Raw genomic sequence first — 26,633 nt, forward strand, 5'->3', positions numbered from 1 at the left:
CCTCCCACATGAGTCAGTGACTTTCTGAGATGATGAAAGTGTGAGAAACTCTTATCCTCTCCTCTTGATCCTTTTGATTGTCCAGTTTCATTACGTCTTCATTATAGATTAAAGCGGCCATTCTAATCTAATTCTAACTGCTAACAAAGGCAACAGTGATGTTGGCAATAAAGAAATCGCTGGCATGACATGCTAAATGAAGATGGTTTTAGGTCTCATACAAACAGCAAAAGATTTTTTCTACTGGTATGTCTCCTCCTGAGCTCAAAAGCACCAGAACAATCAGAAAATCTGTTTACAATAAATCATGGAAATATGTTTGCATGCCCAGTACAATGCCTCACCACCAAATGCCCCTTCAGGAATTTCGTTTAGTTTGTTTTGTTTAATGGTTCGATGGTAATTGTACTGGGCTATGGGTATGATGTGTAGCCTATATTTATTTATATTTGAGAAGGTAATGATGTGCTGGGTTGGTGGGGCTGAATTTTTGTGAGCAAATATATCCGTTTTCACCAGACAGCCTAGCACATCAGTAGCTCAGGTGGTAGAGAAGTAGAGTACAAACCCCAGGGATAGCGGTTTGATTCCTGGTTCCTCCTAGCTACTTGTCGAGGTGTACATGGTGGATAATATGCCGAAACTCCATAGTAGCGCCAATATGTACTGTCTGGTGTCTAACCACAATTTCCCTAAGGCATCAATAAAGTATATCGCATCACATCGTTGGCTAACTCAACTGACTCATATATTCTGTGTTCTAGAGAAATTGTAGCAAATGCCAAAAGGTGATTTCTTATTTTTATTTCTTATTTGGAAAATCCACTGATAAGAGCGGCTGCCACCATAAGCTTAAATTCCCCAAGGGGATCAATGAAGTATTCGTTAATTAAAAGAGACTCCAGTTGTGGCTGATTGCTTTTCACTTTCTATGTTATTTGGTACAACAGCTATAATAACTCCCATGGAACTCCTTTGCATGTTTGAGCTGATGTGGTTGCAATTTAATTGTTGTAAAGCTTAAACTGAGTTACTCCTGGCAAAGTCGATGTTTACTAATGTCGACAACTGAGGTGGTGAGTAAATTAACAGGTTTACAAATTCTCAGGAATGTCAGATGAAGGACTACTGTAATGTGAAAAGCTGGTTACCTTCGCTTGGCACGAAAAAATAAAGTTGAAAGGAAGAAAGAGTTCAACCTTCCAGCAGTACTAGAGCTCTCAGGTTTACATGTTATATCTTGTTTAACTTGTGCAAACACTAAAGGCATAAAAACAAGTTGTTTTACCAGGAGTTGTTCTTTCATGCCCAGGCACAGTAACATTACTGGTTACCCAGCTAACTTTAAAATTACCAATAACACCCATTTTTCCATCAAAAGCGCACAATGGTAATGCTTTAATTGAATTTTTATCCTATGTTATTTTATTTTTATGTTTTGCCCCAAAAGCTTAATCCAAATCTTTTTTTTTTTTTTATTATTATTTTATTTTTTTCCCCTTTCTTTTTTTGTGTAAAATATCTCGGGTTGTTTCTTTCCCCAGGATCAATCTGATGAGTCTCCGTCTCGTTGCGGCCGTAACCCGACGCCACCAGCCAAGTGTTCATCCAGTGAGATGCAGTGCAGCTCAGGAGAGTGTATTCATAAGAAGTGGCGGTGTGACGGAGACCCTGACTGCAAGGATGGCAGTGATGAAGCAAACTGTCGTATGTACAGTACAGGCCAGCTGACCTATTCATATCAGACATGCCATGTGTCCCATTTGTTTTTAGTTTTGTGTTTCTTCTCTATAATTATTTCTTAATCAGAACATACCATTAGTGTATATATAATGGTATTTTTCAGCTAAAACATGCATATCGGGTAACATTTCCTACATTTTAATTCCATTTAACATACATTTTTTGATCCTTGAGACCAGTTATCTCAGTAAATCTCTAAATTAATTTATGCAATGATGACAGTATCTTCTGAGATTGGCCCAAATTGATGTCTGTCTGTTTGTCTGAACAATGGTCCAAAGAAGTTATTCCAAAAAAAAAAAAAAAAAAAGAAATTCTCTCATTTCAGAAGCTGGGATCCGTGTTTAAACTGATAAATTACTTAAATAAATACAATTTTAAAATTGTATAAAAATTACCTTTTAAGTGATAACTTATACTTATATATACTATTTGTACTTCTATAAATCTATTTGTACTTGTATATGTATAATGCAGGTCTGTTTTCTGTGTCTGTCCTTGGCAGCTGTCCAAACCTGTGGACCGGATCAGTTCAAGTGTGATGATGGAAACTGTATTCTGGGCAGCAGACAGTGTAATGGCCTTAGAGACTGTTCTGATGGATCAGATGAAGTCAACTGTAAAAACAGTATGTGCTGTGCATGTCTTTATTTCCTTGTGTAGACAAATTTTGTTCCAATACGATTCTTGTGCGGAAATTTTGATTTTCAGGACATTTTAGCCTCCACAACCTAAAAAGTGTTTTCAGGCTTAATTAAAAGTAGATTTTATGGTTGGAATTAGTTTTTGGTTGGGTTTAGGGTTAGGCATTAAGTTGTGAGTAAGGGGTTTGTCTTTCTGTCTGTCTTTGGACATGTGTGTTCCTGTTTTTAGCCTTCACATCAGCCTGTCCTGGTTTAAAAACTGTGTGACTATGAATGTTGTCCAGCTAGATGCTGTAGACAGAAATGGTATCTTGCATATTTTCAAATGTTCCCCCCCCCCCCAAGTTTATAACTGTACTCACATCCGATAAACTTTTGTGAGGAAATTTCAAGAGAAACACAGCAGTTTATTACAACTTACACATTCATTCTTCACTCTAATTTGAAAATTGAAACCTGAGCAAAAACCTTTTTCTGGCATTTTGACTAAAAACTACAGCAGAAGCCGTTGCAAGTCCTTAAGGGTCTGCGTTTCAACACACATGAAGATTGAGTCATTTAGCATAAAAAATGCACACTGGCCCTTTTTTGTACAATTAAATTTGCAAATGAACTTGTGGAATGCAATAATGTTGCATATAAGCAGCAACAGCTCATTAAATTTTTGTACACATCTCTCCATAGTGACTCAGTGTAATGGGCCAGAAAAGTTCAAATGTCGCAGCGGGGAGTGTATTGAGATGAGTAAAGTGTGCAACAAGGCCCGAGACTGTCCTGACTGGAGTGATGAACCCATCAAAGAATGCAGTGAGTAAAAAGACGTTTTAAAAAAAGTTTCTTCTTCATGAGATTCCTTTTAGATTCCACAAATTCCTACGGTCCACTGAAAGTTGATTTTTATTTAATTTTTTTCTTCTTAATCATGAAGTAATTTTTTGTCTCCTTTATAAAATGACATTTGACAACTTCAAAGTGAAGTCATATTTACACAGATATCGTCCCTAAACCCGTAGCATTTATCAGGTATGTTCTACACTTTATTTCCATTTGACTTAACTGAAAATGGGTCATCAAGGATTTAATCAGACCAGTTAAAGTATATCTTAAATAATTCATGCAGTGATGAGGACAGTCTCAGATTTGCCCAAGGTGACCCTAATTTTCCTAGGATATACACTTTCTGCCTTTAGGATTAAGAGAAGGAAGTTTTGTTTTGTTTAGTTTTTTTTTTCTTCCCTATTAACATGGTGAGTAGTGTTTAATGTATGGAATCCAGAGAATCTATTCTTACTTTTTTTTTTTTTTTTTTTTTTTTTTTATTGGAAGATGCCAGCTTTTTGTTTCTGTCTCCCATTTGGAGCCATTTGCAGTGCAGTTTTAAACTGCCTTTTTGTTTTTCTTATGTACACACTTCTCAAGCGTTGCCTGTGGTCATGAAGTGTGTGTGAGTAAGGACTGAAAGAATGAGGTAACTTGTTTCAACAGCCAAAATGAGTTTTCTTTCACCGTGTGTCTAGGCAACAGGATTAGTACCTCAGATATCTAGAGATTAGCTAGGCTTTAATGTGAAGGGGAATTAAGTAGTGAGCCAGGCTTTCTTCTCTGCTGTTAAAGTGTGTGATTGTGTAGAGACATAGGTAGACATTTTATGTGAATACTAACTAAAACACAATACATGCTTTTCAATTTCTTTTCTTTCAATTAAACGTATAAATATCAGAAAGTTTAGTGATTTTATACTTGATGGTCGCCCTTCTTACAAATTAGATTATCTTAATTATTTGATTGGAATTGACTGGTAACTGTTTTCTTTAGTGTAATTTTACAAGGCTAGTATTTGATTGACTGGGCAGAATATTTTCAGACGACTACATTGCAGAGCAGGCGGGAGGACTTAATGGTAAAAAGTTGCATTTTGAAGCTTAAATTGTTTGCACTGTGTGCTTCAGATCTAAATGAGTGTCTCCTGAACAATGGCGGATGTTCACACATCTGCAAAGACATGGTGATTGGCTTTGAGTGTGACTGCACACCTGGACTGCAGCTCATAGACCACAAGACCTGCGGAGGTAGGTAACCTTTACATTGGTGCCATTTTAGATGACTGCAGACTGGCTGTTAATATTTGCAAATGGACATTTGGTGTTGTCAAAAATGCTGCATAATTTCTAGTAGTAATGATTATTTTATCAATTGCACAGGTTTAACTCACAGCTCACATTTCAAAAAATCTGACACATGCTCGCAGTGTACAGACATTAACCATGCGATTCATTTGTGTAGGTCAAAGCATGTATTTTACATGAATAAAATTTACATTTTAGCCCAACATCTACACTTGGTCAACAGTAAAGTGTCAATACATTGTAGAAATGGATGTAAATCTACTGTTCAGAAACTGAGTTGGCTTAGAAACCTAAGTCACACACTAAAAAGACAGTCAGGAAAAAAGTCAAAATCAAATGCATTATTCAGACACTCTTAAGCAATGGGGGGAGTAGCAATGTCCTTGGTCTTATTTAGTTGACCATTTTAGTCAACAAGTCACAACACAGTGTGCTGATGTGAATGGCTCTGGATACTTTCTGAAGCCACTGTACTATTTATTTTTATTTTTTTTGTACTGACTTGCACCTGGTTTGATTTTGACTATTGCATTTTCCCTTTTGTGCACCTCTAGTCTCTGAAGACTTCGGTGTGTAATTTGTGTAAACCTGAGATTGTCATGGATACATTTAGGAGGCACTGATGTGACACAGCTCTATTATTGAGACAATCTTGGCCTCAAACAGTGCTTTGGATATTGAGAAAAGTGTATAATCCCATCTGTTACAAGCCCCTCTGGTTGCACAGAGGCATTCAGAGGTGATTTCAACATCTGGGAGTACACAAACTTCCTGAAGATGTGAATATTTACATGTTATTCTTATTAGAGATTCTTGTCTTGAAGAGTGCTTAGTTTAAATTCTATTTGTGTATCCAACACTTATGCCAGTTTACAATCTCCTGCCTTAGAAATGATGAGAATGTTTTAAAAAAAAGTAATTGTTTTCCAAAAAGCAGAACATTGTTTCATTTTATTTTTAAAAAATGCAGATTTTTATTTTTTTATTTTTTATTTTTGTTTTGGTTTGGTTTGTTTTTTTTCTCCATTTGTAGCAGAGCCATGTGCCGATTATCCAAAATTGAAGCATTCAGCTGACATGATTAATCAAATATGTCGGATAGCTGTTGTCATGTTCTGTTTCTCTCCCCACACTCTCAACTTTCCTTTCTTTTTGTATGCAGACATCAATGAGTGTCTGAACCCTGGCATCTGTAGCCAGATCTGCATCAACCTAAAGGGAGGATACAAGTGTGAGTGTCACAATGGCTACCAGATGGATCCAACCACTGGAGTGTGCAAGGCTGTTGGTGAGTCAACAGGAGAAATACAGTAAAACTCCCTGAAACATAATGGCAGCTTCAAAGATTCTACTTGGTCACTACTCAGTAGCTATGGCCACTAACAGTCTATGAAACCACAGCTTTAATTACAGAGGCCATAATATTCTGTTTAGTTTAGAACGCTAAATTATAGCTTTGCCAGAAATAAAGTATACTTCAAATTCTGTGGAATGTCTGTTTTCATCTTAAAACCGATCTTTATAAAGACTGGAATAGAATTAAAATCTCTTAAAATAAATAAATTAAAAGTAATTTGAAGTCAAGATCCTTTCTGCTTAATCTACACTAAAGTCAATATTTCATTTGATGTTTTTTATATCTCTCTATCTCTATCTATCTCTCTATCAAAGCTGAAAACCAACATTGAATTGAAACAAATTGACAAGTGTACGTTTTCTCAGTGAGAATAGCTGAGTATGTGAGGAATGCGATGCTAGACATGTTTCAAGTTAGAAAAATGAACCTGAAATATCTTTGACTTGTTACCTTTAAATGTTGTTGTCAGACAGGCTCTTGTGTTGTCATTCAGCCGGTGACAACAGATGTCATCCACTAGTCTGCTGGTCACGTGCTCTCTCTCTCTCGCGCTCTCTCTGCAGTTAAAGACTTGATTGTGTTGCTTGTTGACAAAGACAGTCACTATATCCTTCAGCCATTTTCCCCCAATAAAGAGAGAGAATGAGACAGAATGAGAAAAGACATGGTCATTTGGTTTCTCTGTTCAAACAGGTTATATAAAAGGATATGGTAAAAAGCCCACACACTTTAACAAGGTGTTTTAAACACATACTGTACATCTAATTCGGAGGGATTTGTCAGGTCTAACAGGTGTGAAAGTTACTAGCATCATTAAGTGGAACAGAGCAATATTAGCAACAGAGAAGAGGTGTCACTTTGACCTATATTTTCTGGTTCTGATTACAAAGCCTTTTCTTTTCTCAGGTAAGGAGCCATGCCTGATCTTCACTAACCGCCGTGACATTCGTCGTCTGGGTCTGGAGAGGAAAGAATACACTCAAATAGTAGAACAGCAGAGGAACACAGTGGCTCTGGATGCAGACTTTGACCAGCAGATGATCTTCTGGGCTGACTTGGGCCAGAAGGCTATATATAGGTAGATTACACACAACAGCCATCTAACATGCAAAGGAACATTGAAAACAACTCTTAAAAAAGGAGTGGTAAAGTAATATCTGACAATTGAGTACAATTATACATGTGTTTCCTAGTGAGAGAAGGAAACCATGACGGCAGCAAAATCTCTGCAATCTGCAGTAATGTTTCCTTTGGAAAATGTTTTCTTTCAGCCTCTTTCTAAAGGCTTCTTTAGAGTTTTTTTTTTGTTGTTTAATAAGCATTTAAGGTCAGTCAGTTTTTCCAGCAATAGCTCTTGGTTTGCTTTGGTAAAATACAGAAATAACATTCCTCATCCTACATATTTCATTTTTTAAACCACTCAGTCTTAGCTGTATTTTGATATACTTGTATTTAAAGCATGATAAAAAGAGCTGTTCATGTTACTTGAGGTACTGTAGATGAACCATGTAGGAATGAGAGTCGCTAATACTGAGCATTAAATGGAGCACTGCATGCATATATTTGTCTTGAACAATAAACTGTCGTTGGCGTTAGACCAAAGTTTTCAGATGACTTCTCAGTTGTTAATATGTAAGTTGAACATCAGACATGTTGACCTATATTCTTGAAATGAAAGCAGGAGCAACTCGCACTAATGCCCAAGTGATTATTGAACTTATTGCTTTTACTGAGAACATTCTTAGATTATAAAATTTTTAGAAACCCTTTTTGTTTACATATCCTGTATGTAAATTTTCAACTGGAAAATTAAGTTAAATTTATATTTGTGTTTCTTTGTATCCAAAGCATTAAGCTGGACAAACGACAGGACGCTGGTACCCACAACAAAGTAATAGACAATGTTCAGACTCCTGTTGGAATTGCTGTGGACTGGATCTATAAAAACCTGTACTGGTCTGACCTTAGCACCAAAACAATTTCTGTGGCCAACTTCAATGGAACCAAACAGAAAGTTCTGTTCAACAGAGGTCTCAAAGAACCAGCCTCCATCGCTGTGGATCCATTGTCTGGGTAAGTGGAAGCTTTGTGTTTTGATTATGTCAGATAAAACCCTTGTATGACTGATGTCATACTTATGCGATTGCATAGATATAAGTGTGTGAATGTGTTGGTCCCACAGGTTTCTGTATTGGTCTGACTGGGGTGAGCCTGCCAAGATTGAGAAATCTGGTATGAATGGAGTGGACAGACAGGTTCTGGTGGCGACAGACATCCAGTGGCCTAATGGAATCACTTTGGGTAGGAACACACGCAAACACGTTAATCTTGCTGTAGTTGTGGAGATTCTTTAATTGATGGACCTCAGTGCTTATACCTACTCTTTAACGCTTTTCAGCTGTTCTCCCCTCTCTGGCCTTACATTTTATCCACTACTTACCTTTCATTTAATTCATGTCTTAACTGTTTCTCAACATTTTTCAGTGTTAACTTGCAATGCTTACTTCTCAACTGACATTTTAGCTCCTTTAAGTATTTTTACTTGAACAGACAGTTCAGTTAGTGAGATTTAGTCTGTCAATTTTCAGCTGTCATCACCACTTTCTTCCAAACTCCTCATCAAATGAAGCCAAATGTAGTTTGTATTTACATCACACATTTAGTATTTTTATCCACTTTGAAAGACACAGCTACTATTGAATCATTCCTGACTACAAGCACCTACACAAAAGGTTGTCAGGTCATGATGTGACTCAAGTTGAAAAGAATGGAGAGGTGAAGTCTGAATTTACCCCTATAGGAATCAATACATGGTATATTATTAATTACTGCTGTCTTGGAGGGCTCTGAATGTCAGCGTTATAACAGTGTGATGTCTTATATGCGTTACCAACCAAATAATCAAATGTTCTTTGTTTGGCCTTTCTCCTCCTGCACTTGCAGCCCTACACCCTGCACTGTGGTACAGCGATTGATTTGTCCTTGTTAGTGAAATGTTGTATTGATTTTTATGCAGACACTCTTCTTTCCTTATCTTTGCCCTCCATGCCTTATCTTCGTTCTGTGCTTTTCTTGATTCTTTCACCCTTATTTTCTGTTTCACCCACTGATCTAATTTTCTCTGTCCAAATTTTTTTTTTCAATTCATTTGTCTTCCTGGTTCACTTCTGCATTTTTTATTTTATGTAATTATTGTGGGGTTTTTTTTGTTTTTGTTGTAGTTGTTTTTTTTTTTTTGTTTGTTTGTTTGCTGTTTTCACTTTTTTTTTTCTCTCTCTCTCCATTTAATTTTTCTATAATTTTCTTCCATCTGTCTGATGCCTCTATCTGTATCTTACCTTATTGCACCTTGTTTCTCCATGTCCATCTTTTTCCTAGATCTGATCAAAGGCAGGTTGTACTGGGTTGACTCTAAGCTGCACATGCTCTGTAGCGTTGACCTCAATGGCGACAACAGGAAGAAAGTACTGCAGTCTTCAGATTACCTGGCTCACCCATTTGCTCTTACGGTTTTTGAGGTACTGCAGCTGTTTATTTTCTTTCTCGAATTACTCCTTATTTTATTTTTTTTCAAGGTGACACATTGATATGATGCCATGTAACATGGATGATCTATAAAGCAACATAGCTTAAATCAACATTGTATTTGCGAGGGCATTAACTTACTTGGTACAGCTGCCACTAAAATGCCACTAAATCAGTTTCAAACCTACACATTATGGGTGTTCTGTGGCTTTCACATGGTCTTTCTGAATCATAAAATCAGTGGCATTTGGTTCTGTCACTACACCCACACAACTGCTCAGTTGCTCTCGCTGAGACAGATGACACATTTATTAACGTGCAGACATTTTGCTTAGGGTAGGCTAATGTCTGAACAACATTAAGCAATTCTTAATGCTACTAATCGTTACAATAACAGTGTTTTACAGCTTTCTGTAACACTTTGGTTAATGCATTGATAATAGCATTCTTTTGCTACCTCTATCAATGAAAACCTTGCAGTCTTAATAGACTAATAGGGAAAAAGCCAATTAGGTTTTGGGGTGATAAACATACTGAACAGGGTTAACGTGATATGAATGCCACTTACTCCGAGTAATGAAAGCTGAAAGAATTTACTGCAATACACACGCTTTATACTGCTGGTTTGTGGATAAACTTTGGTTGACTAAAACAAGTTACTTGAAAGTAAAAAGGACTTGTTTTACAATTTTACTGTGATAAATGTGATGACCACGAGGTGAGAGTAGTTGGGTGATTTGTAGCTTGATAGAAAAATGAGCTGGATGTTTCTGCCTTCTCAACAGGATCGAGTCTTCTGGACAGACGGTGAAAATGAAGCAATCTATGGCGCAAACAAGTTCACAGGCACTGACGTAGTGACACTGGCCAGCAACCTGAACGACCCCCAGGACATCATAGTGTACCATGAACTGATCCAGCTGTCAGGTAAGAGCTAGGAGGGGGCAGTAGAGGCATCAACAGTCACTGAGCTGGAAAATCTTCTTATTCATCAGTCCTGCAGGCTCAGTGACATTACAGCAACCCTCAGCTGAGGTCCACTGTTATTTTTGCTTTTTAAAAGAGCCATTAAGCCAACATTACTGGCTTCTTGCTTTTTGACAAAACATTAACTTTAGATCCACTTCCCAGCCTGTCCTAGAAGTTTTGAATCATATTTTCAGGAATGGATGGAGTTTTAAGCAAACACGTGAGAAATATGAAGAATTTGAGCACCTAAAGTTCAATAACAACTGAGCAAGCCCCACCTGTGAATAAAGACCTTGTGTGAAAAGCATATTGAACATAAGTGGGGCTTAAAGTATGTTGTTTGTTCAGACTGCTATTTTCAGGGTCTCTTTTTCCTTTAGTTGGTTTGAATTGTACAAAAATACATGGTAGTTGAGATGAGATCAGTTAACGTAAAGTATTACAGCTTTTCAGGCTGCACTTTCAGCACTGATTTACAGTGATCTTATGTTGACTGTTACGCAGGAACAAACTGGTGCGCAGAGAAAGGCGAAAATGGAGGCTGTAGCTACATGTGTTTGCCTGCACCACAAATCAACAAACACTCTCCCAAATACACCTGTATGTGTCCAGAAGGACAGGAGCTGGCTGCTGATGGCTTACGCTGCAGACCTGGTGAGTTGCAGCACCACACTGACATTGATTCCATCTCTTTCATTTCAAACTTTACCAAATTTGTAACACAAATGTAAACACTATAGAAAAAAAGTTGTAAAAGCCAAGTCATAGGAATCATTGGGGGGAAAAACACTATTAAAAATCCAGTAGGAGGAATTCAATTTGACTTTGTGCCTTCAGCCCAGCATGGATGGCCTAAGGAGTTAACGAGCACAAATGATAGATCAATGTGTTTGAGGACAATACTTTGCATTCATTTGTTTCATTCTTCTTTTCCTCTCTAAAATGTGACTTAAAAAGCAAGGTAAAAGGCTGAAACAAATCCCTGAAATTGAAACTGGCTGTTGCAAAAGCCAGTTTGACTTATTCACTTTTTTTCTGCTCCTCAGTTACTAAAGCGTGCTCCCTTGCTGTGTGCTACCTCTGCAAGCCTTCTATCTGTATGAGTGCCAGCCACAAACTCAGCTGTCTGTTTGTGTTAGTTGTCTGACAGCTGAACAGTAGCTCAGTTGGTGTTGTGATCTACTATTTCAGTGCCTCTTTGGCAAGTCTCAACACTGTTCTCCACATCTCTGCTGCAGCTCTGTCTCCTCCTGTGTTTAAAAGTGTCTTTGTCATCTCATCCTGACAGCTGAATTCACTGCTCAAGGTGCTTCCAGTCATTCCTGCTCTCTTGAGCATTGCCTGTTGGTTCATTTTTGGTTTGTTGAGTTCCGTCCTGGTCTCTGTACTAATTAGTGTCATCAGTTGATTGCAATGACAGCAGAATATATGGGGTGATGGTTAACACAGCAATGACTCTGCTTCTGTAACAGCCTCCGAATCACATTTCCATGTAATTATGGAACCCTCTGCAGGGATTTGCCACTGTATCTGGCCTGGCACAACAGGTTGTGGGGTGGGGTTGAGGGGAGGGCTCTGTAGAGACCATACAGTTTCTGCATGATTTCCCTATCCTTGTGCTTAGAATCATGACATCTAATCTCACAGTGCAGTGACAAAAAAAAGTATGTGAACCTTTTGGAATTTCATGTGTTTTTGCATAAATTTATCATAATATAAATATTATACATTAATATGTGCCTAAAATAATACCACAGATAAAATTGACTTTCATGCCTTTGAGAACAACTATAAAAACCTAATGGTGCAAGAGGAAAAGTATGTGAATGACCTCAAAGCTAGAGTTACTCTGACTGACAAAAAAAACACTCGCACACAATAAGACTGTGCTTATGTAAGCCATGCCTCACCACAAGGAGCTTTCAGAGGATCTACGATAAAGAATTGATAATTAACATAAAGCTGGAATGGCTTACAAAATGAAGTCAAAGACTTTAGAAATTCACCAGTCTACAGTTTCTAAAGTTACACTTTGGGACTGTGGCTACTCTACCAAGAAGTGGACGACCAGTCAAAATGACCCCAAGAGCACAATGAATACATACATGAATACAAATTAATGCAGAAAACCATGAAATTCCAAAAGGTTGACATTTTTTTATTCTTCTTACTACGTACTACTTTGATCATATTACTTCTAGTGGTAGACATGGGATATGATTGAATTATTGCTTTTAAAAAATTAACATCAAACTGTAGCCTTGCTTCCCTTAATATTCTTTCTTGGCTTTGAAAAGCTTGCTGGGAAACTCGGTTCTCTTTCTGATGTACTGTTCCCATTGTTTTTATCTTGAACCATCCTCCACCTTTCTGGCCTCTCACAGATTAGCCTCTTCATACTGAATCACATATGACCTGACAGCTGAATTCAGCACACATACTCTCCTAATTGGACTCAAAACTGTAGACCGAGACACTGGTGTACACAAAGTAGTGGAACAGCTCCCTAACAACCCTCTGCTCTGCCGTCGTCCTGCCCTCCTGAATGAAAGTCTGCCTAGTTAGTCTTGTACTTGAATTTTCCTTTACTCCTCTATTTCTGGTGAGAGTTGACGCTGTTTCTAGTGTTTTTTTGTTTTTTCTTTGTTAGTTTTGCAGCCGGTTTCTGTCTCTTATCTCCAAATATCTTGACTCTGTAGTACTACGGCATTTATATCACATTTGTCTTCCATCTTTTTTTGTCCATTCCATAACTAGTGTAGGATTGGGATTGCGAGAGGCTGATGTGGGCTATTTAGCAGTTTTCACTTATTAACAATTTGTCAAATTCGCTAATTTTCTTTGTGTATTGTGATGGGCGCCTTCATTGCCCACCCATTAGTATGTCCTAGTCTTTTAAGCATGATAAAAATGTGGTTTGTCTATCATGGCTTGTGTAACCAAAAACCAAAGAAAGTGCCATGAAATTTGGTATATAATGATGGTGCTCAGAAGATTCTCCTATTGACCTTTGTGATCTTTGATATATTTCTTGCAAAAGTGACATTTGCATCTGCTTCAAGTCTTCAGTTATATAGTTACATTGATTTCACCACTGGCATGCATATCTGTATAAATAATTTAGAGCTATGTGGCAATTAGGTATAGGACCAGTCTAAGGTAATGTGGTGGGGTGAGATGAGCCCTGTGCACCGGCCTGTCAGGTCTGCAGCAGCTTTAACAGTCTGCATGATCTATAAAATGTAATAGCGACCATACAGTGAATGTCTCTGCAGCCTGACTCACCTCCTCACAGACTGCTTGAGAATCTGGAGCTGCTTCGAGGCACTTTACAGCCGCTGTGATGACTGAATGTACCAACCACGTTGCCAAGTTGTGAATCCATGCAAACTAGATTTTCTCCAGGCAGGAGGGGCGTGTGTGTATCTTGCGTCTTTGTGTGTTTCTGCAACTGTGTTTACACGCTTGTCTGCATTTCTGGGACTATTTAAAAGTGAGAATAGTATGGGAGGGGTTGAAGTGTGATGTCTGTCACTTGCTGAATGCTTCTCCACCTTCCTACTCATTGGGCAGCAGCTAAGGGCTTTGTCACTCTTTACTAAACCTACAGCTAAGATATTTATCCCGTCTTACAGCCATCGCAGCTGGACCGAATAGGAACTGTAGAGCATTGTGTAGCTGCAGCTTTGACCAAGTCTAATCTTGTTAGTGAAGTAATAAGCAATGCTCCTAACTTCAAGAACCTGAAACTACCACAGAGGGATTCATATATCAGCCTTTAGAGACCACTGTGGAGCGTTTTATCTTTCAGGCTGAGCAGTCAGACTGAAATTGGATGTTTCAAGGATGTTTTTTTTGTTTGTTTGTTTTTGTTTTTGTTGTTGTTGTTGTTGTTTTTCGGGGGGGGGGGGTGGATGTGTTGGGATGCCACTGAGTTTGTTACCTAGGATACAAACTAGAACTGTCACCACCAGTCTCATCTATGTACAATAAATATGAAACTGTCAGTTTTGGAATAATGGTTTCAGTTGATTAAGAGGTTGTCAAGACTTTATCTAAGCTCCACTATTAATTAAATATGCTAATCAAGTTCAAATCCAATCCAACGCCTTACTGGAAATATTTAGTTACCTTTCAGCATTCCAGAGGGTGATGTTTTCATTGTGAACAGCCATACTCCTATTAAATGTTTATGCCACCGTTGATGCAAAAAAAAAAAAAAAAAACACCTAGATGGTGTCATGACTGCATTTCTTGACTTTGTTTTGTTTTGTTTTTTTCCCCCTCATGCCAGGAAGGTGGATCCAGCTTTCATATGTCGAGCATTTATTTACTAGTTTAGTCTCCTGAGATCTGGTCTATTTTCAGAGAAGGCCTACTTGCATGTGTGTCGTTTCAAAGTAGGGCAACTTGTGCAGCTTGATGTTTTTATTTTCTGGTAAAAAGCTTGATTCTTGGCTCTCTCTGACAGACACTTCTACCAAAGTTCCCTCAAAGGATGATGGGAAAGCTCTAACAAAGCCACCCCCAGGTAAAACCATCAGCCGTCACCTTTTCTGCTGCCTGTGTCTCGGATGGTGATTCACTTTAAAACGTGCTAAACGAATAAATAACAGATTTTTCTTATCCCTTACTGTGGATGCAGGAGGTGTTTTCCCATTTTAATTGTTAAGCAGCAGATGTTCTGCAGTTTTAAGTGCTTGTTGATGCAGACAGTTGAACAGTTTGTACTCCTTTAATCAGCATTTTTAGTTGATCTACTGCCAAAATGAAATGGTAGAATTACTCCTCATGTCCACAGTGCTTTATCAAATGAATTCATGTCTTGGTTGAATGTTTTTCTTCTGTCTACCTGTTGGGTTCTGTCTGTGCTTTGGTGCTTGCTTATTATGTAGATGTTGCAGGCCTTGCTACATTTCACATGATTTAGGCACTTTATATTAAATGTGTAACACATGGTGAAGTGGCCTAAGGTATTTAAGGTAACTTCACTTGGATTACTGAGAATCTTCAAACTATTTAAGAGGTAATTCAATCCCAGCTGCCACTGTTCTGTTAACTCCTAAAATACAAAATTCTCCAACATTTTTACAATATTAATTTCAAGTCTCAGAAGCCAAAATTAGTGCTGTGTGCTTTATAAATCTTACCAAATCTTACTGATGCTTGATGCAGCATTACTCTTCATGGTGCACAATAACTTTTAATGTGAGAAAATATAGGTCAATAGAAGCTGGGCTCAAGGTTTTAATAAGTCAGAAATCGCTCCCCTCCTTTACTCATTCACATCTCTCTGTAAGAGACAATCTGTTTACATGTTAGCTGATCTTTAAACTGTCATATCAGACACTTAAATTGTTGTCTTGCATCCTCATTGACAAGTTCTTTATAACCTGGATGCTGGATGTCATTTCTCAATTTTGGTCTGGATAGTAGATATGAATTCTGAAGGGTTTTCTTTTACAGTTTGCTTTGTCCATGCTCTGTAATTGTTTTAGTTTAGTCATAACCTCAATATGTGCTGTGCATCTAGCTTGACTGTAAATATGTCAGACTCAAGTTTTAGCTGAAGCTGAAATGCGGTGTTTGCTCATTAACTGTATTCTAATCCTCAGAGAAATGCAGTTTGTGAATGAGATGCACATAAAGGCTGTAATCACCAACATAAAGCACATTGTGGGGTTTGCTGATGAGTTCCTCTTTCTAATTACGGCACTTGTTCTCATGACTTTTTATGCTAGTAGTTTGACCCTTGGTTTAGTATTGAAGACTTTTTTGCGTTTTTCTGCTCGTATGTGCCTGCACAGGGTGCTGTATTTTTATTGTATTGCTCCTGTGTTGAATTGGCTTCTCACAAAGTTTGTATGGATATTAAACTGTCAGATTCTGCAGCAAACACACCTCAGGAGCAACACCTAGTGGCAGAAATAAGCACAAATCCCAAAACCACCAAATGATCAAACTCATTCAGAATCCAGAATCGGAAAGTTCCACGTATGGATATAATTATACTTTTTTTTGTTTTAATGCATACTCCGATGCACACCAGCAGCTCTGTTAGGTTTTTTGTTTTGTTTTTATGAGATTTGTTGACCAACTGTAAAATGCACAGTAAAATCCTACCAGCCTCATTTTTTTCAAGATTGTTTTGGGTGTTTTTTTGTTTGTTTGTTTTTGTTTGTTTGTTTGTTGCCTTTGAAAGACAGTAGTGAAGATGTAGAGAGGAAATGAGGGAGAAGAGAAGGGGTATGACATGCAGCAAAGATCCCCAGCTGAACTGGAACCCAGGACTCGGGTCACGTGCTGTAACCATTAGTCTATCAGGGCGCTCCTACAGTAGCTTTACACTTTTTATCAAGACCTAGAACAGGGGTCGGCAACCTGCATGCGGCTCTTTCATCCCTATACTGAGGCTCCGCGTGGCTTGGGAAAATAAATTATTTATTTAATTATAGTATTTAATTGAATGTAGAGTCAGAAATTGAGTGATACTGAGAACCTTTCAAGACTGGACAAACTCGTGTTTGAAACATGGAATTCATCCCTGACACCCACATAAACATGAAGAAATATCCTGTCGATCTTCAGATCCACTTACGTATGTGAGCAGCTGTTCTCCACCATGAACTACGTTTAAAAACAAACGCCGCTCTCGCCTCACAGACTACAGCTTACGTAAAGATGAAAGTGACTTCGTACAGCCCCAATTTACAGACGGTGTGTGCAGAGGTTCAGTAGCAGGTAAAATATTTATGCAGATAGTTATTTTTTTATTGTTTAGTGACATGGTGCTTTTTTTTTCCAATTTAATTTTTTAATTCAGGTCAAGGTTACGCTACACGCTCCGAAAGCCCAAAGGTGATATAAGGATGACATTTTGTTTGCTACATGGATAATTTAAGTACAGCTTTTTGATTTATTTGAAAGAGACCTTCAACTAGGTGTGTTGTTTATTTTTTGCCATAATTTCTTTGAGTTCAAAATGTGTTCATTACATAAATTCAATTTAATTTTCTCTGTAGCACTTCATAAATGTCATAAGAAACACACTTTAGTTGTTTATACAGAACGTAAAGGTAAAGAAAACAATATTATCTTCATTTTAGATGTCACAGTATTTGCGGCTCCCAGTGTTTACTTTTCCATGGCTCTTTGGGTGTTAAAGGTTGCTGACCCCTGACCTAGAACCTGTAGCTTAAGTCTCACAGTGGTGATTTGATTCTAAATGTCTACATCTTACACAGTGACTATGCTGATCTGCCAGTATAATATTTATCTTGCTCTAACGTGTTGGCGAAATGTGTTGTGCAATGCTGACATTTGCTAATTAGCAAGCATAGTGGGGAAACGTGATTAGCATGTTCTCCCTGTGCTGGAGTTTTCTCCCACAGTCAGAAACATGCAGTTGGGTTAATTGGTGACTCTAATCTGTTTGTAGGTGCATTTTTCCCCGCAATAGCTGGGGTCAGCTCCAACCCCTCTCACGACCCTTGGCGTAAGTGCTATAGATAATGAAAGAGTAGAGAGAAGTTAAGTTTAGTGGTGTTGTTTTTTTAACTTTCTTTCTTTCTTTCTCTTTGACGAGCTAGCCACTTTGAGGCAGTTGAAGCATGTTGTTGACATCACTGAGACATTTGGCAGCAGAGCAGATTTTTTTTCCGTTCTTTGTCCTGAGGTATCTGTCCCTCCTTTCAGCCAAGCTGTTTGCCAGTCATGTCACTCACTCGTTCCTGAGACTAAAACACTCTGCTCCGTGAACACCAGGAGTCAGGACAATGTTGATGTAGGGAAATGAACAAGACTACTCATGTGTGTCCCGTTGTGCTCCACATGCGGTGTGGTTATGAGTCCCATTCCTTTAGTTATGCATATATTTAGATGAACCTTATAATCTATGTGCTGTGTCTATGCTGGACGAGTTTCACCCAAATTGGAAACTTGAGCTGACATTAACTATGTTGACTTTGTCTTAATATGCTCATCATATTGAAAAAGACAGAGCAACCTTAACAAAACATTATAAAAGATACAGTGCTCTTACCAGATCAAGTTTTCAAAACTTTTCATGTTTCCCAAAAAAATCCGGTGGACCAATAATTTCTCTTTTCACAAATCCCCTCTTACAGGCATTTTTATGATTCTGTACATTAATAGTGATATAACAATTCTTGTTATCTCTCCCACCAGAAACACAGTGTTTCTTTTCCCAGAGCAAAGAATCTTTTTCCCAGTCAGGACATGTTAAAATAAATGTTTCCTCAAATGGAGCAAGGAGAGGTCTTAATGATCAGAACATGATCAGTTCGTGGTTGTGGTTGTTGGCAGCTGTGTGTGTTGGATTTAAAGTGTTGACTTTTAGATTTGTTTTCTTTCAGAAGCCAATGTGAGCACATCAATCCAGGTGAACTCCACTGCCAGAGGGTCTGCTGCTGCCTGGGCCATCCTGCCTGTCTGTGAGTACAATTCACACAGTCTGATGTATAGGTCATGATTCATTTGCCACAAAAATGCCTCTAACATGAAACATACTAATTACTTTTTAAAAAACTAAAAAATGTTTTGTTTTGTTTTTTAATGCTCAAAAAGCATACATTAAGACATGCATACACATTCTTGCACATGTGAGAACTATGCTTATTCATTGGTCCTCATGTTGGAGCCTGGACACTGATTTACTGAGTATCCAGCTGAGTTTGTGACCACTTTTCATCCTGCTCAGTGCTTCTGGCGATGGCGGCGGCAGGAGCCTACCTGATGTGGAGAAACTGGCAGCTAAAGAACCAAAAGAGCATGAACTTTGACAACCCCGTCTACCTTAAGACCACAGAAGAAGACCTGAACATTGACATCACCCGGCACAGCGCCAACGTAGGACACACCTATCCTGCAGTGAGTAGACAGTCAAAACAAGCTAGTGTGTTTTACAGCATCTCAATCATTAATTTGTCAGTAGATGAGTATGTGAACTGGAATGTACAAAATGGTCCGTACGGCAGTTTTTACTTTAGAGCCATGAGTTTCTAAGCAGCTGTGAAGCTAAAATGTCACCCTGACCAAGAGAGTAGAAACGGCACACCTCTTCTCTCACACTGATCTTGTGGCCTTTATAATCCTTAGTGCATTGTTGGCAACAGATTTAACAGTTTTAACCTCAGTCCGGCCAGAGCCACATGATGCACACAAACCTCTGCCATCATCCTCCCAACTGCAGCAAACCTTTCTGTTCTGTCAGACAGGGAGAAGTCATAATTATTGCGAAGCAGTTGCAGCACTGAACTACTCCTAGAATTGCACGTTTTTGTTTGTATGAAATGAACAAGATGCAACAATCCAAGTCTTCCAGCTGCCGTAAGCTAGGCTAACCATGTCTTAACGCAGTACAAAACAAATGATTCAAACATTTAACAAACCAGTTGTTTCTCTCTCTTCTCCCCCTCCTCTCTCTCCAGATCTCTATAGTGAGCACAGAGGACGACTTATCCTGATTGTCGTGTTTTGTCTTTTTTTCTTCTTCTTTTTTTACGGCAGCCCGTAGCGTCACATGGTGTCCCACGCTGACGGTTGTCCGTAGCAACAGCCCTTACAGTACGACCACATGCCTTCTAAAGTGCATTATGTCATTACCTGTGGTGAGGATGACTGGAGGAAATGTTATTTATTATGTGAATACTTAATGATTATGTGTCATAACAGGTTTCACTCAGTGTATCCAAAGTGTTTTGTTCTTTTGTTTTGCATTATGTTTTATGTTTTTTTTTTTCTTTTAAGCCCTCAAACTACTTTTGTGATATTATTTTGTTTTATTTATTTTTAACACCCGGCACTCTAAAGGGGTCTCATTTCACAACACATGAGAGAAATTAGGTGATTTTCCTCTACTTGATTGCCTTTTATGGGCTCTCTGTGTTCAGACTGAACCGGAAAACTGACAAGTGGATGCACGATTTCTCTGGACAAATACATCGGCTCTGCTGACCAGGATTTGAAACTGGATGCGAGTCATCGGTAGTTGGCATGGGCCTCAAGGGTCATTTAGAAATGAGGCATTCCTGGGGAAAAATTACTTCAAACCTAATTCTTGCCTCCTGTGATCCAACAGGGTCAGATGTATGAATATTTATATACGATAAACATTTGGCACCAATATGTAAAAGTTGTAAGTTTTCCTTTTTGTTATGTTTCGTTTCCTATGGTACCATCTGGAGTGCATTCTTACAGGCAGTTTTTTCATTGTTATCAAAGATGTGGAAGGATTGCCATGGTTACATTTGTAAACACTGTACATATTAATTCATCATCCCTCAGAGACATGATTGTTAATCAGGACTCTCTTCAATGCACTTTGATCAAATGTTCTTTGTAAATAAGATTGTATACATTTGACTTAAAATCAATTTTTGCTATGGTTGGGCATCAAACCAGGGTTAGAGATCAGATGTGTTTAACAAGAAAGAAAATGCAAAAAAAAAGGAGAAAAAAATCAACACAACTGACTTTGGTAAAACTATTTTGTATGTTTGTGTGCTGTTGCTGTGAACTTTTTCTAGCGTTGTACAGTGAGGGGGGGGGACACTTAAGACATAAGAGCTCTGTTATCTGTTAAGAAACCGATTTGCAAATCACTTCAGAATTAAAACCTAATCCAGAACATGGTGTTTTTTTATTTCCTTGCCCATTAAGCATGCACATTATCAGCTGGATCAGCAGCTGAAGGATGGACAGAAGGAGACGTATTTGAGGTTGAGGAAGTGGGTCGAGACGGTGGAAAAGCCTTTAAGTAATTTTATTTGGAATGAGTCTGGCTCTGTCCTTCATTATCCCTGTTTAACTGCAGCAAGGATTAATCTTCACCTCCACCAATCTGAATGGTTGATTTATCAGATGCGTCAATCACACATTTGGATTAGGGCAGGGATGTCACATGTGAATGTCTAAGTTATATATGGAAAGACGTGGCACAATCCAGCTGCAAATCTTAAAATACTTGGGATTAAACATGGGCAAATGTCACTAAAATTAAATTGACATTCGCAACATAATTTAACACCCACAGCATAAAACTGAATTATTTCATTTTCATTTAAAACTAAACCTAAAATGCAAAGAGGAAGCCGTACATAAATTTTGTGCAGAAACGCTGCCGCTGTCTTCTACTGTAGCATCTTGAAGAATTGGACAAGGCATCCAGGCTGACTGTTGTGGTGACTGAGTTGGGTGGTTGAAGTGCTTGCAGCTGCATGTTAATGTTTAGCAGTTATCTTGTTCACTATCCTAGCTTAACATTTGCTAATTAAGACTAAACGTAAAATAATGGGGGATATCGATGCATTAGCAAGTGCAGAGTCTCTAGTAAACTGAACTTTTGACTTAATCACACTTTCACTAAAATCCGCAAACAACCACAAAAAAAAAGATCAATACAAAGTATGTACAAAATAATGTTGCACTGTATGTAGTAGATATTTACCAACACTAGCAGGTGCCTCCATTTAGTCTTATTTCATTATCTACAGTGTGCATCACATAATGAAGGCAGTAAATCAAAAGTCAGCAGATTAAATTGAGTCCTGTTGTTCACCAGATTTGTAAAGTTACGACATCAGACATGTTGAAGTCAGTAGGAGGAGAGAGAGAGAGTGGAAGGATAGAAGAGGATCATAGTATTTAAAACTTTAAGCACCCAGATCATCTCAGTCAGCTGCATTAGACCAAGTGTTGCGTCTACTTCAGTGCTCTGTGTGTGTATGTTGACATGGTTTGTTTCTGATTTCGTGTGAAAACAGATGTTAACCTTGTATGCTTGTACAGTTGCTGTGCATGTGTTCAAAGTCGTGTGCACATGCACAAGATGTCAGCTGTGTGTGTGTGTGTGTTTAATAGTAAAATGATGCTATAGTTGCCCAGAAGTCTCTGCTGTACATTCAGGATTGTTAGTTTTAGATTTCAAACACATCCACGCTCGGCAGCGACCATGTTGACTCGCCTCAGAGCCCGGAGCAGGAGTTTGTTCCACAGCTATAAGCTCAGGAGCCGGACTCAAGCCACCAAAGACCTAGATGAAGATCTGGATTTGATCTATGCTTTTAAGCCATGGAACTCCATGCAGGTTAGTTCTTATTCACTATTTATTGTTTCTACAGCTTTTTTTTTTTCTCTCAAAGCTGTGTGCCACAGTGTGCATACTCAGATTTTACTGAAGAATATTTTGGACGTGTTCATTTAAGCTTTACAACACTGCAGCAATGTTTAGACCCATTCTTCCCACTTCAGATGCACCGTGTTTAGGACTCTTGACTTCACAGGTGTTTGTTGCACTTCCCCAGATGCGTTTTAAGAGCTGTCTAATAAAAAGTGCTATATGAGAAAGATGTCTGCATCTTTCCTCCACTCTTTAGTCACTTATGGAAACTTTGAAACAATAAAACAGCTGGAGATGTTGGCCAAACTTCAGGCTCACCAACATTAACAGACGTTTATATTTGTTTCATTTGTGAAGGATCTGGGCAGAGACATCTATGATCTTTATGCTGAGTATGCAGATGATGAAGAAGAGGAGGAGGAGGAGGATCGATTCCCGGTGTCTCCCTCTCGCCTGCTGCTCTCTCCTAACAAACAGTTCACTCTCAACATCAACGTTGGTGGAACGGTAACTTCACTCAGCCTCAGATGATTGGCCTGCTGAGGGAATCCACAGTGCCAACACCTCCTGATTCTTAGATTCTGTAACAGACTGATTCATACTGCTGGCTCAGATTCTCATGTTCTGCGTGTCCTCCAGGTGTACCAACTGCCCTACAGACTAGCTGCCAAGTATCCAAAAACACGCATTGGCCGCTTGGCTACATACACAGACCACAGCAAGAAGCTGGACCTGTGTGATGACTACGTCGTCCAGAGCAACGAGTTCTTCTTTGATAGGGATCCTCAAATCTTCCACAACATTTTCAACTTCTACAGGTGAGACACACAAGATGAAACCACACACTCTGAACACACGCTGAGATTTTCTCTCCTTTCTATGGCCACTGGGAACAATCCTGGACATCAGTCTTGTGTGTCTGTCTTGTCCGTCAGAACTGGAGTGCTGTGGATCAAAGATGAGCTGTGTCCCCGCAGCTTCCTGGAGGAAATAAACTACTGGGGCGTCAGGATCAAGAACAGCCAACGCTGCTGCCGCATCTCCTTTGAAGAGAGGCAGGATGAGCTGAACGAGCAACTGAAAATACAGAGGCAGCTGATGGCAGAGGTGAGTCCACTGTGTTTGTTTAGCCACATGTGAGGAGCCTAGAGAAACATGCAGAGGAGCCACATCATTACAACCTGCAGTGATTCACTCCACAATTTCTTTCTGACCAGCTAACAATAAATATTGTGTAAGTATGCAAACCTGCACAACACACTGGAGGCAGCTTCCAGTGGAATTTAGTTAGGATTTAGTCATTTGTGCACACTAATTATTAGTTCTTCTCACCTGCCGGGTTCCAAATGTTATTAAAGACATGCAAAACAGAAATGTCATGCTGCGTTGTTTGATTTATTTATTTTTTTACCTGTGACATTTAGTCTCTAATCTGCCGGCTGACGCTCTCTGACCTACATTATAAATCTCCACTCTGCCGTCTTGACAGATGGAGAGCAGAGACAGGAGAAGCTTTCTTATGTCACAGATTTAATTCCATCACAGAAGAGGTCCCACTCTGCTGCAGTTTGTTTTAGTTTTTTTTTTTTTTTTTTGGTGCCAGTTTCTTCCCCGTTGATCAGTCTTGATACTTGTGAATTTGAGGTTTTATCATGATTTGTCCTCAGTTTAGGATGCCGTATTTAATTTGGTTATTTAAACTCCTCCTCTGTTTCTGTTGTGTAGGTGGAGATGGAGGAGAACGAGGTCTTATTTGACTACATGGTCTTCGGGACGACCCGGAGGAAAATCTGGAACCTGATGGAGAAACCTTTCTCCTCTATCACAGCTAAGCTGATGGCGGTCGCCTCCTCCATCTTTGTGCTGATCTCTCTTGTAGCCATGACGCTCAACACTGTGGACGAGATGCAGTACAAGGTGTGTGAGGAGATTCTTTCAGTAAACTGATACTAGACACTTTGGAAAATAGCAGAATGGCCCTTCTACGTGTTCTTTCTGTTCCAGACTCCCTCCGGCCAGCTCAGTGGTAGATTCTACGGTGAGTATGTTGAAACGTTCTGCATCTCCTTCTTCACCCTGGAGTACCTGCTGCGCCTGGCCTCCACGCCCGACCTCAAGTGTTTTGGACGCAGCATGCTGAACACAGTCGACCTGATCGCCATCCTGCCGCACTACCTGCAGATGACCCTGGAGTGCTTCGAGGACGAGGACATGCACCGGCATTCAGGGGACATCCAGACTGTGGCTCGCGTGGGAAAGGTCAAAACAAGACGCCCGAGGGCTGATTAGAAACGGAAAACTCTGTCCTCACTGTGTTTACTCTCTCTGCAGGTGGGTCAGGTTTTGAGGATCATGCGTCTCATGCGAATCTTTCGAATCTTGAAGCTGGCTCGTCACTCGACAGGCCTCAGGGCCTTCGGCTTCACACTGAGACAGTGCTACCAGCAGGTCAGACCCTGAACCTGCACGTGATGTGAAATAAACCTTTGACTCATACTCAGGCTGCCCACAGGATCATTGAGAATGTGTTTGTGTGTGCAGGTGGGCTGTTTACTGCTCTTCATCGGCATGGGGATCTTCATGTTCTCAGCCATGGTCTACACTGTGGAGCACGACGTTTACAACACTAACTTCACCTCCATACCACATGCATGGTGGTGGGCTGCTGTAAGTGTGTCAGTAACTACGGACAGTCAAACATCCTGTTTCCTTCTTTTCTCCACATTTTGTATCATCTGCCTGTTACCTACACTAAAAGAATGTAATGATTTGGAAATCTCATAAACCCATGTTTTATTCACAATAGCGCAAACAAAACACATCACGTTTAAAGTAAGTGGAATAAAATAAAAATAATAATTTAGTCATCCAGACTTAAGGGGAGAGGAACCTTCAGGCTTGTCATCAGTGCTCAGTTCAAAGCCTACATCTCTGTAGATGTCTAAAATATAAAATATGTAGATTTTACTCAACGTCTTACTGAAGATTTGCCCAAAGTTCATGAAGCTCTTTGTTTTTCTTGGTTTTCCTCTGTGACCCTTCAGGTGAGCATTTCCACTGTGGGCTACGGCGACGTGCTCCCAGAGACCAACCTGGGCCGTATCTTTGCCTTCGCCTGCATCTCCTTTGGCATCATCCTCAACGGCATGCCCATCTCCATCCTCTATAACAAGTTCTCCGACTACTACGCCAAGCTCAAGTCCCACGAGTACACGGCCATCAGCAGGGCCCGCGGGAAGCTGCACTTCACCAGAAGAGCGGCAAAGAAGTTCGCAGAGTGCTACGAGGACGTCGTCCAGTCTGCAGTGAGCCACGCTGTAGGTTTCCAAAACTACAGTGAGATTCATCTGGAAAACTGAAATTCTGACAGAACTGTTCTTGTAAATTCACTGATTGTTGACCACTGATAATCATTAATACCTCAGAAAACTATGGGCGACATTACTGGACGCTGATGGAGACGGAAACTATCAGCTTGTGTAGCAGAGGAAGTGGAAATGATCCAGACAATCTGTCCAACAGTAACTTTATCCCTTTACATCCTGTGCAAGAACAAGCCTCCAGGAGTCATGGCCATTCAAAGGGTTTGTGTTGCTGAACTGACATCTGTAAGATTATTACTGTTACAACGTATCCCAGCATGCACTGGTGGAGAGGTCAGTGCCTTCTGATTTGTTCGCACAAGTTGGGAGTTGACTGGAGAACAGCTGGTTATAGTTAATTATAGAGTTTAAATCCATTTAATCTTCATACCTGTGTGATTCCATCTGCTTTCCTTTCTGTCCATCCTCTATCTCATGTCCATCATATGAACAATAAACGACAACAGGATTGAAATAAATTTTAAGTTAAGCATATGAATATGAAACCTGTCTACCTGTCCTGTGTTCAATAAAACAGCATAAAGATTTAAAACACAAAGTGCTAAGCCGACCTGAGTGACTTTTAGTAGATCAGGAAACAGACTTTACAAATAACCTGTACAGATGAAGACACACAGGCTAAAGTGTTCCTCGGTGTCTGAGCTACAGTAACCGTCTCCTGGCTGGACTTTTATATCCAACACATGAGAGTTGATTTGGAGGTTAACGTTAGCACATTGAAGCATTACATAAAAACACCAAGTTCAG

At 39.4% G+C, this 26,633-nt stretch overlaps 2 protein-coding genes across 3 annotated transcripts in view; both read left to right on the top strand.

Moving 5' to 3' along the window:
• Positions 1–21,005, top strand: part of vldlr (very low density lipoprotein receptor) — a 41,198-nt gene extending 20,193 nt beyond the window's left edge. The window contains exons 6-20 of one of the 2 annotated variants that reach the window (XM_026339752.1): positions 1,545–1,707; positions 2,249–2,371; positions 3,072–3,194; positions 4,337–4,456; positions 5,676–5,801; positions 6,777–6,948; positions 7,719–7,943; positions 8,053–8,171; positions 9,249–9,388; positions 10,181–10,322; positions 10,869–11,018; positions 14,836–14,895; positions 18,740–18,817; positions 19,084–19,253; positions 19,814–21,005. In XM_026339752.1, coding sequence (XP_026195537.1) covers positions 1,545–1,707; positions 2,249–2,371; positions 3,072–3,194; positions 4,337–4,456; positions 5,676–5,801; positions 6,777–6,948; positions 7,719–7,943; positions 8,053–8,171; positions 9,249–9,388; positions 10,181–10,322; positions 10,869–11,018; positions 14,836–14,895; positions 18,740–18,817; positions 19,084–19,253; positions 19,814–19,849 — 1,947 coding nt within the window. In that variant the 3' untranslated portion in view covers positions 19,850–21,005. The remainder of the gene's footprint in view (positions 1–1,544; positions 1,708–2,248; positions 2,372–3,071; positions 3,195–4,336; positions 4,457–5,675; positions 5,802–6,776; positions 6,949–7,718; positions 7,944–8,052; positions 8,172–9,248; positions 9,389–10,180; positions 10,323–10,868; positions 11,019–14,835; positions 14,896–18,739; positions 18,818–19,083; positions 19,254–19,813) is intronic. The other variant, XM_026339753.1, reaches the window with a different exon arrangement.
• Positions 21,006–22,335: 1,330 nt separating this feature from the next.
• kcnv2a (potassium channel, subfamily V, member 2a) lies at positions 22,336–26,311 on the top strand. The gene is made up of 9 exons (XM_026340092.1): positions 22,336–22,470; positions 22,861–23,010; positions 23,143–23,321; positions 23,439–23,610; positions 24,229–24,420; positions 24,508–24,762; positions 24,835–24,951; positions 25,045–25,170; positions 25,548–26,311. Exons 1-9 carry the CDS (start codon positions 22,336–22,338, stop codon positions 25,860–25,862), a joined length of 1,641 nt encoding a protein of 546 aa, XP_026195877.1. The 3' UTR covers positions 25,863–26,311.
• The last annotated feature ends 322 nt before the right edge of the window (positions 26,312–26,633 follow it).

Source organism: Anabas testudineus, chromosome 22, assembly GCF_900324465.2.
Source record: "Anabas testudineus chromosome 22, fAnaTes1.2, whole genome shotgun sequence".
In the NCBI taxonomy this organism is placed as follows: Eukaryota; Metazoa; Chordata; class Actinopteri; order Anabantiformes; family Anabantidae; genus Anabas; species Anabas testudineus.

What these genes read in the sequence shown, in the direction of transcription:
- kcnv2a (XM_026340092.1), top strand. Translation starts at nt 22,336, where the DNA reads ATGTTGACTCGCCTCAGAGCCCGGAGCAGGAGTTTGTTCCACAGCTAT. An exon ending in AGAGGCAGCTGATGGCAGAG is followed by an intron (nt 23,611 to 24,228) that starts GTGAGTCCACTG and finishes TCTGTTGTGTAG; the next exon opens with GTGGAGATGGAGGAGAACGA. An exon ending in ATGCATGGTGGTGGGCTGCT is followed by an intron (nt 25,171 to 25,547) that starts GTAAGTGTGTCA and finishes GTGACCCTTCAG; the next exon opens with GTGAGCATTTCCACTGTGGG.